Here is a 16,734-nt window from a genome sequence, read left to right as displayed (position 1 = left end):
GGTTTGCGATATGACTTTGCTTCTCAGCTCGTGGGCAACCCCATACTATGTTTGGACTCCATGTCTGGGCTTTCTTGACGCCCTGCTGGAACAGGGACAATGGGCTCGCATAGGCTCCCTCACACGCACAGTCTCTTGCAACGCAAGGTTTAAACTGATGCACTTCAATTTTTTACACCTCACCTACCTAACCCCGGTATCCCTAAAGCGCATCTCTGGGGATAGGGGAGAAGGTTACCCTAGATGTGCCACTGTGAAAGCGGGCTTCCTACACTTAGCATGGTACTGTCCTTTGGTCAGGCTATTCTGGGCGGGGGTGGTGGAATGCATAGGATGGTACTCGAACCCCTGCATTGCTTGCTCGATTAGTCCGGAAACCCAAGAAAAAGAAAGTATTGTATAAACTCCTACAGTTAATGTTGGTGATAGCCAGGCGCAGGGTGGCGATAACTTGGATGGGACAGAGGGCCCCGGAAGTACCCACAAAAAAAAAAATATTTTATAAAGTTTTATCTAGCGTGAACATGATCTTGTCTTAGAGATGTCCGCGAGTGGTCCCTGGCTGAGGAAACCCACATGCAACTTACTCAAAGGGATGAGAAGCTGCAGGACGACCTAATGGCTTGGCGCGTCATGTGTGCGTCTGGGCTAGCAGACAGGGAGTTGTGTAGGAATGTTGTGGGTGCATGTTTGCGTTTCCGGCAAACCTCAGTCCCATTTTATGTATTTGTAGGGGTGTGCGGTACAGTTGATGGAGAAATTTAAAATGTAGGAGTTGCAGTCTATGATTAGGGGAGAAATATTTGAGCTTGGCAGCAATAAGTCATTGTTCATCTGTGGGGGCGGGTCCAGTTCTGTACGCCATTGCTCTAATGCTCTAGCCGTTGTGACCGGCTAGGTAGCATGTGTGATGTTGTAGGGACGCGTGATTAGTTTCCAAGGCGATGGGTTGGTTAATACATTTTCTAGTGCTGTCAAGACGGCTGGTGCAGTTGCAAAGTAGGTGTGCAATTGTCTGCATGTTGCTTTGAGGTGATAATATAAGAGTAGTTCCAGAATGGGTGCCTAGGATCCACCAGGGCCAAGTGGACGGACTAGGAATGAATTGTCTTAGTAGAGATCACCAAGGATAGTTAGGCCCATTTGATGAGCGTGTTGTATGGCTCAGTTGTCATATAGAGAGGGAATGAGCAGGTGATATGCAAGTGGTGTTGAAGGCGCATAGAGTGACGGGATGTTTGCACGTCTCCTTAGTCCCTCCCTCGCCCACCACAGGTGGGCGAGGGAGGGACTGATCGGTTTTTGATAGGTCTCTGATAGGTTTAGTATATGGAAACCTGCAGCGGTATGGGGGCAGTGACGCCCCTCTTCACTGCTACATGAGGCTGAAACGGATTTGGCTGGACCCAGTATTGTGGGTATGGAGCTTGAACACATAACGCATATAGTTCAAAATCCAGCGCCCCCTACCTCCCTGCGAGAGTGGCAATGTCAAGAGTTCCCAGGTTGAACGTGGCTGTTTACCTGCCCTTGTGGGTCACCATCAGGGATCGGAGTTTCTTGAAGAATGCTTGTGTGAGCAGTAATGGTATGTTTGCAAATAAGTATAATCATTTGGGTAGTATTATCATTTTGGCTATGGCTATTCTTCCAGCGATGTATAATGGTAGTCTGGACCAGGTGGATATCCTGCCTTCCAACCACTCCATCTGCCAGCCATAATTCATGCACCAGATCTCCTGCTTACCTCTGCTAAGCCAAATCCATAAATACTTAACCCGGCCCTCAGCCCAGGTTAGTGGGAAGTCCAACTCCATTTTAAGTGGGGTGGCAGTCAGGAGAAGAAGAAGCATTGATTTAGCCCAATTGACATTTATTCCAGCCATGCCTCCAAATTGGAGGGCCTCCCTCAGCGCAGGGTTTAGGTTCTCTTCAGGTGCTCATACATATAGGGTGATATCATCTGCATAAATTGATATTATTAAACACATGTCTGTGAATCCCAACCCCTTGCTGTATGATGCAGGTGCAGTCTGGCAGCTAGTGGCTCCATGACCACCGCAAATAGCAGAGGTGAAAGGTGGCACCCTGCATAGTGTAACATGTTATCGGGAATGGGTCAGACAGCAAACCATTCACTTTCAGTCACGCAGTGGGTTGGGTGTAGAACAATCGGATTCGCTGGATGAAGTTGGAGCTAATTCCCAGCCTCTTCGACTTAGCTGCTCGCGTCTTCGGAGAAGTCGCAGTGCCATCGTCACCCGAGGCCTAGCTCTGTGGTGGAGCTTGCACATGGGCCTTTTCCGCACCTCCTAGAGTTTCTGTGAGTTAAAGTGACCCCCGCCCAGCTGAAAGAATTTTATGAGGCTATGCACCTCGTCTTGAGGCAGCCAAACCCTTCTAGTGCTCCCTCAGGCCCCTCAGGTCTGGGAGGGGAACCTACTGGTCTTCTGTCGGCGGGTGCGCACTCAATGCCAGTCGGGCCCCAAGGATCCATTAATGGAACTACAGCAGCCCTGGTTGATCGACCTCGACCTTCCCCATCTCCCACCCCAGGATGACGCCCTGTGGTGGCGCCACCATCATCATCATCATCGCCTCTGATATGGAGCTGTACAGGCATGGCCCGAAGCCGGTGTGGGGGGAACCAACCGTAAACAGACTCCTTATATATATATATTTTTTGTACTCCATCATTTAGTATCCGATATTTTATATGTTATCATCTGCCCCAGCCAGGAATGTTAACTTGTCTTCTTATTGTATATAGTAATATGAATTTGACACTATGCACTTTATATGAAACCCTCTGCTCTATCCAATAATTTTAACTTTATTTTTAGGTTTACAACACCTTAAATTTTAATTGTCATTAGTAAAGTAATGTTTTTTCGATGAAACGTTTCCTCCTAGATGTTCACTTTTATGGCATTGATTTGTCGAATAAAGTATCTTTGACTTGACTTGACTTGACTCCTTATATCGGAGCCAGAGCATTATTACTGTGACAGGCTTTGATTGAGTAATGAGTGGGAAGGGTCTGCAGACGCTTATGGCTATCAACCAGAAGATCCTGAGGGCTCTTGGTATAAGGATCTGGCAGATGCCAGTAGCCTAGACACCTCCCCATTGATCCTCCAAATTGATCCTAAAGCACATCCCACATACGTTCCTCCTATGTTCACTGGATCACCAGATCCCAATTTTCCTGCTCTGAATCCTTGGGTGTAAGAATCTAACTGACCCAGATTAATTAGAGTATCTCGAAGCAGCTCGGTGTGCTCTGTTAATTGTAGTTGATTTAACAAGAGCAGAATGCTAAATGGGGAGAGGAGTTGGCCTAACGGCTAGGGTGGTCGACCTCAAATCTATGGGAACTGGGTTCGAGTCTCAGCAATGAAGCTGAACATCTGGTGATTTTGGGCAAATCACTTAATCTCACCGTGCCTAGCAAAAATTAATGTGTGTCCTCATGTCACGTAACTATTGCTATGTAAAGCGCTCTGATACCCGATTTGGGTCAAGTTTGCGCTATATAAAACTCTGCAAAAAAAAAAATGTGGTTGAGAATTTTCAAAAAGCAAAACAGCAGTATTTTTTTTCTTTGTATCAGCTGGACTTTTCAAAACTGTAAAACCAATGTTTTTGGATAAAAAGTACAACCTCTGAAAATATATTTCTTTAATGAACATTGAACTGCATAACATGTCATTAATAATACATCATCTTGCACTAAATTGAGACACTTTTGACATTTGGATAAACCCTGTATGGTGCACTGTTCCATGTCTGATGTCTTTTTTAAATCCTTCCTACAATGAGGGGGGTTGCAGAATGTGTGCCAATTTACTCAATATCCTAAAGTAACTACCATATCCTTATCATCATTCCCTATGGTTCTTGCTTCTGTTATGCTATTGTAATGTTTGAAAGCACAGGAAATGATATTACTGAAATCTGTTTCAGATATCTGTTGACACCCTCTCCTGGGAATTCATCGTCTCTACCTCAGATGATGTTAATCTACTGTATAAACCTAAAGTAAGTGGAATTAATAAAACAAGGCAGGAAAGCTGATGTTTTGTGTGACGTGTACATTGAATTGGTGATCTTGCATTTGTGGTTCTGTTTTTTCAGTGGGAAGTTCTCTTATCTGTGAGATTGTTTGTGTTCTAAGCTGTTTTGCCATCTAGTGGCTAAGGGCTTCATGGGTTCACTGGAGATAAACATTTGTAACTTACACATTAACAGTGTTGATTATTTTAGAAGAAAACGTTCTCCATCATGGGGTTTTCATTGATTCAGGTAAGATTTATTGCAGTTTGATAAAGAAACCAAAAAATAATCTTTATTCATCAGTTCATATTACAACACCTAAAAACATCTGAAACATAAAGAATAATAAATAGGCACATTTTATCAAAATTCTCAAAGAATCCTTCGGAATATAGTCAATTAATGTCAGGGCCTTTTGTTGGTTCAAACTTATCCTTACACAAAATAAGAAAAGCAGTGTAGCTGCTTTAAAATTCATTATGTAAATGATACATTTAAGAGCAAACGTGTATCCCCTATCCTCATATCCTGATCTAGCAGCGTTAAACATTTTCCCATCGCATGGTACACCACTGGCAATGGAAACAGGTGAAGATAAAGAAAAACTGATCTACAATGTCTAATTAATATAGAAGTCTCTCAGCTTTGCTACGATATGTGCTTGAAGAAGATGAACTACAAAAGAATAGCAAATGCCTACTTGTCTTTTTAGAAGTCACATCACTAAGGGGAATGGAACCATGATGAGAACAGCTACAGTGCCTTTCACATACATATATACATACAATCATAACAGCCAAATTTTTGGAGAAATGGCAGGTTTTGACCACCATTAATCTAATCAGCATTCCTTTCCTTAACACTTAAAATAAATATTGTGACTAATTCAGTTCATTGCAAACAGCACCTAATCCATGGAATGTTATAGAAATTCTCAAGGGCGAGTCAGTCGGAGAGGTTTAGGTATTTTGAAGGGTTGCACCAAATGGAACACCTAAGTATCTGAAGTTTTAGTTTAGCCTAGTCTTCCATATACTTCAAGCCCACTTCCTCTTTCGTGGAAAAGGCTGAAATGGCTGAGGAAGATCAGACGGACACCTAAGAAATCAGTTTTTCTCCCTTTGCAGAGAGGCGTGATCCACAAACCTGTAGCGCTAGCCCCAGATACAGCCATTTGCAGACTCTTGGCATTATATACTGGTAGCATATTACCACCTAAAGGTTTGCGTGATAACTGATGCTAAATTGTGAGTGTGTGTTGGGACATGCTAACCAGACCCCAGCATCTTTCTTCTTTCCCATCACTGTACCTTGGTTTCCACAATTGGCACACCTCTGTGCTACATTTGAGTCCCTTGTAAATGTACTCCTGGTACCAAAGGCCCTGTGACCAGAGAGGGTGTCTGGGGACTGCAGCATGTACGATGCCACCCTCAGAGACCCTTCACATTAACACCCACCCACTGCCATTGCAGACGGTGTGTTTTTGGTGAAGACCAAACCGAAGAGTCGACATAGCACACATCCCTGTGTGCCATGACCACCAACACTACCTTAGGCAAAGGGACGTCACCCCTCTAGCAGGCCTCACATCCCTAAAACAGAGTGCACCATCCTACAGGTGAGGGTATAGCTGCAGGAGGAATATGCCCCTACAGTCTCTGTGCCATTTACAGACATTGTAAGTGCAGTGAAGCCTAATTGAGCACATGGGCTGAGAGTCTGACATTTCAAACTCCACATCTCCATGATGGCTTTACTGAAAGCTGAGAAGATTGGTTCAGCATAATAAACCCACACTGATGCCAGTGTTGTATATATTATAAAATGCACTTAAATGGCTCTTAAAGATGCCACCTGAAAAAATGGCCAACTTCTAGTATATTTGCTGACTGGTCCCCAATAGTCTGACATTTCAAACTCCACAGCTCCATGATGGCTTTACTGAAAGCTGAGAAGTTTGGTTCAGCATAATAAACCCATACGGATGCCAGTGTTGGATATATTATAAAATGCACTTAAATGGCTCTTAAAGATGCCCCCTGAAAAATGGCCAACTTCTAGTGTATTTGCTGACTGGTCCCCAATAGCCAGCCACCACCAGACAGGTTTCTGACCTCATCGGGGCTGATTGGGCAACTCCAACTAGTGGAGATGCCCGCTCCCCTGTTCAAGCCCCACTTTTGGTAGCAGGACAGGCTGGAAAATTAGTAAGCCGAGTAGGAGTGTCCACTTAAGCCTGGCGCACCCCTAGGGTTGTCAGAAGCTGAGGTGAACCCCTCTCTTAGAAATTTGCCATCTTGAATTGGAGAGTTAGGCCCAAGAGGAACAGGGATGTGCCCCTCCCGCCAAAGGAAGGCGGAACCCAAAAGGTGTAGGCACCCTAGAAGACAGTAGCCATCAGCTACTGCCCCCGACCATACAACGCCCTTAAATGTAGTATTTAAGTGCTCCCCCGAACCTTGTTCCTCAGATACGACAGACCAAAGAATAATTCCTCTGCCGGACCAGGAACTGAACCACTGCAGAAAGAACTCCGCCAACTGTTGCCGGTTTGACAACTGGACCTGCTGTCCTTCCATAAACACTGCAAGGCCTCCAAGAAACTCCAGTGACCTTCTAGCCTTCAACCAATCCCCAAGAAACTCTTTTTGGGCTAGAGGCTTTAGTCCCGGCACCCTCCAGCACAAAAACCGCAGTAGTTGAAGACCGACTCGAGTCGACACGACTCACTTCTACAAAAGAACCCCAAGAATACAACGCAAGAGGACCGACACTAGTGTTGACGCTTCTCTGCCCTGCCAGAAGAAAGCACTGCTACTGGACAGCCTCCATGACTCAGATGGATCCTCTCGGCTCAACGACCCAAGCTGTTCGCAGCCCTGTTCCACAGAGCATGTACCCTCCTTGAACTTGCCCTGTCGGCCTCCTCCTGCCTCTCCGAACAACCCAACATCGACAGAAATCCTCCATCCCCAGCGCATTTCCATCCCTATGACCGTGACTGCTGGGCTGGTGATGCCTACCCTTGATCTACAGTGACCCACTAACGACGACCGCAACTGTACCAGTGTTGGAGTTTACTGAATCCCATCCATCTCTATTGCTCTTCGCTGACCGCAAGAGCAAACACGATTGCTGGTATCAACCGTCGGGGTGTAGATACTGAATCCCGCTCCGCCTTATGAGGCCTCAGTCTCCATTGACTAACCTTGGACTCTGCAAACTCTGCACCAGGCTGCTACAGTGCCACTGGTGGTGCAGTATCTACCTTAAACTGACCCTTGCCCAGTGCTGGTCTAAACCCCCAAAGACTGGAAAAGTAAGTTATGTACTTACATGCTGATGCTTCACCCTGTTCTCCTTCCTTAGGATTACATTGCATTCTATCTGTTGCATACAACTATATATTTTTTCAAGTACCCAGTGTTACTGTTTTTGATTGACAAGTACAAAAGAATTTCCAAGACTGTAAAGTATTTTCACTGCCTGTTGAAAGTATTACCTCCCAGAAAAGTCTACTTTCCTGTAACTGAGTTTAACTTGGTTCCTACAATAAAAGTAACTAAAGTAATATTTTTGCAAAACATTGGGCTGCAGTTAGTCATTGAGTGTGTTCCTGTCTTGTATGAGTATGTACAACAAATGCATTCACACTACCCTCTGATAAGACTAAACTGCTTGACCACACAGCATTTTGGTATTATCTACCTAAGCCTCTGTAAACCTCTAGGGCTCCGTGGACTCTGTGCACACTATACCTTACTTTCGTATAGTATATACAGAGCCAGTTTCCTAGTCATACCTTGAGGCACATCAGAATACATCCCCTTCTGCTTGCATAAACTATGGTCTCATTAGCTTTGCAAATGTCCCCATATTATGTACAAAGCTGTACAAAAGGGGGTGGTGATGGATGGAGCATCCGAACCAATCAAACACTCACACTCAGTAAAAGGATCTGGGTTTAATCCATCACCGTTCTTTAGCCCACTCTGCCACCCAAGTTCAGACATGGCCATATGCAAATCAGTCTGACCCTGTGCCTCATGGGAACAGTCCAGCATGAACTGCCAAGCCATGCCTTCCCTGAACTGGAAACAAGCTTCCTAGGACCGGTTTCTGGGACATTTCAGCCGTCTTCAGCCAGCTTGCTTGAATCCAGGGGCAAATTGAGCAAGGGACTCATGTCTGAGCATACCCTGCCAACTTAGGGCGAACAAAGCGGTACAAATGGGGGTGGTGATGGACAGAGCATCTGAACCAATCAAACACTCACACCTAGTCAAAAGATCTGGGTTTAATCCATCACTGTTCTTTAGCCCTCTCTGCCACCCCAGTTCAGACATGGCCATATGCAAATCAGACTGACCCTGTGCCTCATGGGAACAGTCCAGCCCGGACTGCCAAGCCATGCCTTCCCTGGCCCGGAAACAAGCTTCCTTGGACCGTTTTCTGGCATATTATGTACTGGCACAGCACAAAACCAAAATAGGGAACTGTTTTCACTGTGTATAATGGTCTATTCTCTAGTATCAGCCCTCTTTACCAGTCCGCCAGAAACCCAACCAATTTCTGTGACAGTATAGGGGCATGGCAGAACTAAGGGTTGGCAAGGTCAGCATTTGCTCTAATCCTCCTTCTCCTCTCCCAGTCCACCCACAAAAGCTTTTTTCTTTCCCCTCAAGGAATCACACATGGCCTGTGGGGGAAATGGTTCACTCCCCTTCAAAGCTTGCCAAGCCGTCCCAACGGACTGGTGAGTCCTGCAAATCATACAAAAGGGTTATGCCCTACCTTTTTGGAGCCCCTCCCCCCACCCTTTATCCCTGCCATTCTTTCAGCCTACTCAGATCACCACCTTTGTATCTTTCAACAGGAGATTTGATCCCTTTTGAATAAAGGAACTGCGACGTTAGTGCCAGAACAAGCAATTGTACAGGGCTTTTACGCCTCCAGTTTCCGTGTGTTCAAGAAGGTCGGTGGACTTCGTCCCATTCTCAACCTCCGTATCATGAATACATTTCTCCACAAGAGAAATTCAAGATATTGTCCCTCGCAAAGGTCTTGTTGTCTCTGGAACTACAAGATTAAATGGTATCCCACAACTTGCAGGGCATGTATTTTCATTTTCCAATTCTTTTGATGTGTGGCAAGCTCTCTAATCGTTACCATTTCACAGTCCTCCCATCGGATCTCCATTGGTTCCTTGTGTTTTCACCCACGTGATGGCGGCGGTTAAGGCACCTCTTTGCAGGACAGGGATATCAGTATTCTTGTAGCTTAAAAATTGGCTGTTAATGGCATTCTTGCTGCATCTGGCCTTGTACCATCTGAATCCCACAGCAATCCTGCTGTTTGACGTGGGGTTTTCCATCAATATACCCAAGTTTCATTTTCAGCCCCAGAGCATTTTCCTTTCATCGGTGCAGTGTTGGACAAGACATCACTCCCGGCCTTTCCATCTTCCCAGAGAATTTGAAAGATTCACAATATGATTCATATATTTCGAGAGGGATCTCTTCTCCTGGCCCTGACAGCCCTTCATGCATCCCTCTAGTCACTCACGTTTGCTGGCAAATTTACTCCCATCAGTCCCTACCTTCAGTGGTTTCATCATCGAAGCACACAGGCTGACAATGTTTAGATCACCCTGGAGGCACCTCCACATTTGGGTGGGGTGCACATCTCGAGGATCTGGGGAACAGATTACTTTGATCTTCAGCAGAGCAGAGGTTCCATATCAATCTTTTCAAGTTGCAGGCAATATGCTTGTTACTGAAGATTTTCCTGCCCTTCATTAGTTGTTTGTCCAAATTCCTACATTTAATACCACTGCAGTGTAGTATGTCAATAAGCAAGGTGGTGTGGGATCACATCTTCACTGCTTAGAAGCTATAAGATTGTGAGCTTGGCTCAGGCTCACAGATTCTGTCCGATTGGCAACCACTTGGTAGGCTTCCTAAATGCATTGCCTGAAGACCTGAGTCCTCTTGCTGGCAATAAGGCACGTCTGATTTCGAAGATGGTGCGGTACATCTGCAGAGTGATCTAGAGGACATTTTTCAATTTAGATGGGACTATTCCCCATAATATGCAAGTCCTTCTATTCTCCTGATTCCTAGTTTCCAGAGGAAGCTGCTTTTGATGTTTCTATTACCATATCTTATCTTCCTAGCCAAACATTGATTTCAATTGTAATGTATCAATTTACACTTGATCAAAAACCCTTTTGGTTTTCTTTTTTTCTTGGAGTGCCTTACAAAGAGCTTTCCCCTGGTTTAGAACATCATCTCCTCCATTGGAGTTGAATACTGTTCTATATGAGTTGATAGCTACGCCTTTGAAGCCCAAGCATATACCTTCCATTCAGCTGCTTTCCTGGAAATCTGCGAATTTTCATTGTTTGGTTCTAAGAAAAAAAGGCATTATATTTCCCAGGCACTATCCATCTTCTATCCGAAACCATGTTTCCCAGTGATTTGATGTTAAAAGAGCTATATTTCTCTATCACTATCCGTGTACTTCCAAAATTCACCTGTCAAATGAAAAGAGCTCTCCCACACACTTGAGTTAAAAAAAACTCTCCATTATTATGTTAACAAAAGAAAATATATCTGAAAGTCAAAAGAGCAGTTCGATAACTGTGGGCAACATCTAAGTATCCACTTTGGCCTCACTGGTGCCCCTTGGATGTTCACGAAATTGATGGCAGTGGGCACAGCATACCTTCAGAGATTGGAAGAACCAGTCTTCCCTTACCTTGACGAATGGCTGTTGAAGGTGGGGTCTCCACAGTCCGTTGTGAACCACCTCCAGCTGACAGCAAACCTCACGTCAGTTCGCTTTGACCGGAATCAACGGGAGACGCTCTCTTTACGCGGTTTATTAAGACCGGCACCAACTTACAGCCATTTGTCTGGGCCTACACTTAATTGGGAGGACCCAGATTCATCACGACTTTTTCTTTAGCGTGCAAACTTTACCTGTACCAAGGGTCCTTAACACGCTTGATTCAGAAGCGCTCTCTGGGTGTTTTTATCATTACATGTAACTATGATGGCTTAAATCCAACTGACCTATAAACCTATTTTCGCCCAAACATAGGTGAGCTGCTCTAAAAAACAACAGAAAATAGACCCTACCGCACCAGCAGAATATACAACCATTTGGCTTGATTACCACACTTTACTGCATATCTTACATTCATGCCCTGAAGAAGTCCATGTGTATGGACGAAACGCGTCGGCTGCTCAAAGTCAACAAGATCATTGTTTTAACTTTGTTAGAATAAAAGAAGAACTTTTGAAGAATATATTTGGACACGGATTGAATATTTTTCCTTGTTTTGTGGGGCACCTTTGCTTTTGTTTCAATTGTGATACTCCTGTATTGGATCGCATTGTGGCAGTGGGTGCGTTGACAGTGTGCACACAGATCTCTGGATATCCCTAATAGAGAAACATATTAAATTAGGGATAGTGTGTCAGGAGCTGTGTTCTATAGGGTTCCACTGTCTAGTCTTTTCTTTTCTCACGTTGCTAGGGTTCACAACCAATGTGCCAAAATCACACCTGACTCCTTCGCAGAGGTTCCCTTTTATCAGAGGTTGCCTTTCTGGGTACGGTGCACTTTCGGGCCTGCCTTCAGGATCAACGAGTCCAGGACAATTGGGCTATGATCTAGATGTTTTAGCATCTATCCTGGATCGCAGTGACTTAGGTTACCCCAGTATTGGAACTTTCATAGATTCCCATGCTTTTGTATCATTCCCTGTCGTCGGAATGGGAGTCTCGGTAACAAAAATACCATAGCTGTAGGTACAAAAGAGAAAGGAAAAAGGCCTGGGCCTCATTCCCTATTGTAGCATATCACCCTCTTTTTGTAAAAGAGACCAAACTTAGCATCAGCCAATCAGAAGTGCCTCACCCCTTAGAACTCTCCCGAAGGAACCTCAGAGCCTCAGATTTTCTACCGCATGTTGTGCTTAGGGAGTCTCCTTTGAGCTCTGCTCAACTTCTACTCTTCAAGGAATTTCTTCAGTATTTTTTCTTCAGAATCTTTTCAGATTCTCTTCAGGATTGTTAGCTGCCTTCCAGGATGTCTGACATGGAGAAGAAAAAGGCCCTTTTCAAGCCATGTTCCACCTGTGGCAAGAAAAGGCTTTTTGTGGAGGATAAGCACAAAGACTGCATCTATTGCCTCTATCCTGACCACAAGGCTGCGGACTGTAAGATCTGTCGCACCTTTTCCACCAAGACCCTCCGGGACCATGAGGGTAGACTTTTGACATGGCTCCAGAAGCAGAAATCCAGGAAGGATACTGTCTCTAGTGACAGTGAGGATGCAGCGTCGATGTCTTCCTCAAGAAGGTCAGTGAAGAGGGGTAGAGGTTCGCCTTCTCCTTCTGTGGAGCGATCTAATAAGGCCTCAAAAAAGACCCCCAGTGAGTCTGAGAGCCAGGGTCCCAGCACATCTCCTCACCGAGGTGAAAAGGAGAGGGTAGGACCAGCTACGCCTTCCAAGGCTGAGAAGACTGCCTCAGCCTTCAAGAAACCTTCTTCCCAGTCTTCTGAGAGAAATTCTAAGTCCTCGATGACGAAGACGTCGACAGCGGAAGTTCCGTCGACGAAGAAATCAAAATTGATATCGTCGACGGGGGATTCGTCAACGAAGGAACCGTCGTCTATGAAAGAAGCGTGAAGCGTCGACGGCAGGTCCATCAGCGTCGACGGGAGGTTTGCCGACGACGGTGTCGATAACGAAGGCGCCGACGACGAAGGTTACAGCGTCGCCGACGATAATGACGACGAGGTCAACGACGACGGTCTCGTCGACGAGGGCATCGACGACGACGACTTTGACAATGATGACAGCTGGAGCGTCGACAGTTTCATCGTCGACGACATCGACGACCCCGATCTCGTCGACGTGTGTACAACCGGCGACAACGGAACCGTCGACGATATTGTCCTCTGAAAAGAGAATTACGATTTCTTTAACAAGAATTACACCAGAGATGACTTCTCCGAGGAAAGTGACCCCCTGCTACCAACCTTGCTCTTTCAGTAAGGGGAGTCAGAGGAGGATGACCAGGACTCGTACAGCTATGCCAATAGTCCCTCTCAACTTCTGGTCAAATGCCAGGAGACGGATACTGAAGGAGAATACGACCAAGAGGATGATCATCATCATTATACGGCCCAGTCCCAACACCATTCTGGGCAGGATATGGTTACAGTTCCATCTTCTTTTCTTCAGGATCTGCATAAGATGCTGCAGGACTACAAATCTAAGGCGAATAGGCCAATTCTGGTCCCGGCGGCGCCTGCTGCGCCTGCAGTGATTTCTGCCTCAACGGTGATGCCAGGTTTACCTGCTCAGGTTTCTCCTCAGCCTCAAACAACTTTTCCACAGGATTCCGCCGGGCTGGCAGATGCCCATGATGATTCCTCGGATGAGGATCAACAATCGGATCATGACTATCTTCATACTACTGAATATGACGAATATATCATTCCGGATCCCTCATCACCAGTTCCGGTTCCAGTTGATTCCCCGCCAGCGGACATTGGAGGTTTCCATCTGCTGATGGAAAGAGCAGCTGGCAGGTTCAAATTGGCAATGCCTGCTGTGGCTATGGATTGTTTCCTATATGATTTCAAGGAACCCTTTAGGAAAACAACTAGGTCAATTCCTATTGTAGATCATCTGTGGAAGGAGGGCATAAAGGCTATGAAGAACCCAGCGACGGTGGTCCCTGTCCTACCGCATCTGGATAAGAAGTACAGGGCACCCGACGATGGACCGGTGGCCTTGACGGGTCATCCAAGACCAGATTCAGTTATCTCACAGGCAGCGCAGAGGAAATCCAGTAACCCCTCTGCCCCCTTAACAACTCCTCCGGACAAGGAAGGGCGGAGATTGGATAATGCGGGGAAAAGATTCTCACCGATGGCGAGTCTTCTAGTGCGAGCTGCAAATGCCCTGGCGATCTTGGGTAGATACGACCGCCAGCTTTGGTGTGATGTCGCCCCGTACCTAGACCAGCTACCTCCGGAGTCAACATCAGAGGCAAAAAAAGATCTTGCAGGAGGGAGAAGCTACGTCAATGGAGATCATTGACTGTGCAATGGACATTGCCACAACAGCGTTTCGTTCCTTGGCTGGGGCGGCAGTCCTCCGTCGCCAAGGATGGCTGAAGGCTACTTGGTTTTGGCAGGAGATCCAAAACAAGGTCCTAGATCTTCCCTTTGATGGTGAAGCATTTTTCGGGAAACTGATTGAGGACACTCTTCAGGAAATAAAAAAGGACACGGAGACTGCCAGGTCCTTGGGGACCCTTCAATACCGCAAGTCTCCTTTTAAGGGATCCAGAGGCAGAGGTAATAATTACAGGGGGTCCTATCAACAGCAGCGATATTCCTCCACTGGCTCAGGTTCCCAGCTATACCGTCAGCCTTATCAGCAGAGACAGGGCCAAGGGGAAACAGGCTGGACGAGGACGAGATTCATCCAAGCGCCAATAGCGGCCTCCTGGCTCTTCCTACTGGACCCTCCTCCAAGAGATCATCAGTTGGAGGCAGGGTAACCAAATACCTTCAAAACTCGTCCAGGATAACATCGGACCGTTGGGTGCTCAACATCATTCGGAAAGGGCATACCTTGGAATTTACGCAAGTCCCTCCACAGAAGTCCCCGGCAGCCATTCCATCGAAACACCAGTGTCTCCTTCGGCTCGAGGTCCAACAGATGCTCCGGAAGGGACAAGGATTCTATTCCAGGTTCTTCCTGGTAAGGAAGATGCTAGAGAAATGGCGCCCCATTTTAGACCTCAGGGAGCTCAACACCTATCTCATCTCCCTGTCCTTCCGGATGGTGTCTCTCCAGGACATCTTGAAGCTTATCGGCCCGGGGGATTTCATGGCCACGCTCGATCTCGAGGATGCGTACTGTCATGTTCCGATTCACCCAGCACACAGAAGGTTTCTATGATTCACAGTAGCCAAGAGCCATTTTCAGTTCAGGGTTTTACCCTTTGGACTCCGCTCAGCCCCGAGAATTTTTACAAAGGTGCTGGCGCCAGTAGCAGCATTTCTGCGAAGGAACCATTTCCAAGTCTTCCCCTTCCTGGACGACTGGTTGCTAAAAGCTCCGTCCAGGGAGGCAGCGCTGGATGCTGTTCAGGCGTGTACAAACTTGTTTCAAAATCTGGGACTTACTCTAAACAACGAAAAGTCATCCCTGGTCCTGTCCAGAAAGGCTCGTTTCCTGGGAGCCATCCTGGATTCAAAGCTCTCAAGAGACTTCCCTACTCTGGAAAGGAGGAAGAAATTGCAGGCCTTGGCTCGGGACCTACAAGAAAGATGGTGTCTTTCAGTACGCCGCTACAAGTCTCTACTGGGGGTGATTTCATCATGTATTCCCCTAATTCCTCATTGCAGACTAAGAATGCGTCCTCTGCAGGAACAACTAGACAACCAGTGGAAGCAGGTCCACGGTTCATTCGAGGACAAAGTGGCCATCACTCCAATGATGAGGGAAGCGGCCTTATGGTGGATAGATCAAAACAACTTGTCCCAAGGTCTATCCTTTGTAAGCGACCCGTCCCCACAAGTAGTAACAACGGACGCGTCATTGGAGGGTTGGGGAGCAGTGATGCAAGACCTGCATGTCAGCGGTCATTGGTCGCCCCAGGAGAAATGTCTCCCCATCAACCTTTTAGAGCTAAGGGCAATAAGACTGGCTCTGCAAGCTTTTCTTCCTCGCCTGGAAGGTTCGCAAGTGCTTATCAGGACGGACAACACCACGGCCATGCACTATGTGAACAAGGAATGAGAAACCAGATTTCGTCCATTGTCGCAAGAAGCTAAACAGATCTGGGAATAGGCGATCCTTCAGGGAATATCGCTGAAGGCAGAACACTTGCCAGGGGTTCTAAACGAGAACGCCGACAGACTGAGCAGGTCATCCTCAGTCAGCCACGAATGGGAATTGAATCAGCGAGTTCTGAAGGAGGTCTTCAACCAGTGGGGCAGACCGGAGGTGGATCTCTTTGCCACACCGACCAACAAGAAATGCCGGTCTTACGCAAGCAGATTTCACCATCGAGGTTCTCTGGGGAATGCGCTTTCGATAGCATAGTCAAGGACATTTGTCTACGCCTTTCCCACCATACCTCTGATCCCTCGGCTCATCAGGAACATCAAGGTGGAGCCATGCAGGATGATCCTGATAGCCCTGGCGTGGCCGAGACAGTTCTGGTACACGGAACTCCATCTGTTGTCGCTAGCTCCTCCTCTTCCTTTGAGGGTTCTTCCAGATCTCCTCACAATGTCCGAAGGTCAAGTTTGGCACCCAGATCCACAGTCATTATACCTGACAGCATGGCTCCTGAGCAGCGAGAGTTTATGAATCTTCCCATATCAAGAGAAATTAAGGAAGTCCTTTCCCAGGCAAGAGCCCCTTCAACGAACAGGACTTACCGTCTTAAGTGGAAAAGATTTTGTTGCTGGTGTAGGAGAGAAAAGATTGATCCTTTTGCTTCAAAGCCTCATCAGCTCCTACCTTATCTGCTGTCCTTGGCTAAGTCAGGACTAGCCCATTCATCAATTAAAGTCCATTTGGCGGCGATTTCGAGGTACAGAAGGTCTAGGTCTGGGCCTTCCTTGTGGTCTT

At 46.5% G+C, this 16,734-nt stretch overlaps 1 protein-coding gene across 1 annotated transcript in view; it reads left to right on the top strand.

Moving 5' to 3' along the window:
* Window positions 1-16,734, top strand: part of DNAH2 (dynein axonemal heavy chain 2) — a 2,538,822-nt gene that overhangs the window by 2,498,895 nt on the left and 23,193 nt on the right. The window contains exon 86 of the mRNA XM_086946066.1: window positions 3,967-4,041. Within this exon, the coding sequence (XP_086802192.1) occupies window positions 3,967-4,041 (75 nt within the window). The remainder of the gene's footprint in view (window positions 1-3,966; window positions 4,042-16,734) is intronic.

The sequence above is a fragment of the Lissotriton vulgaris genome, chromosome 12, assembly GCF_964263255.1.
Source record: "Lissotriton vulgaris chromosome 12, aLisVul1.2, whole genome shotgun sequence".
NCBI classification, from domain to species: Eukaryota; Metazoa; Chordata; class Amphibia; order Caudata; family Salamandridae; genus Lissotriton; species Lissotriton vulgaris.
Note: the sequence above shows the minus strand (reverse complement) of the source record. Positions and strands in the feature narration are given on the sequence as shown.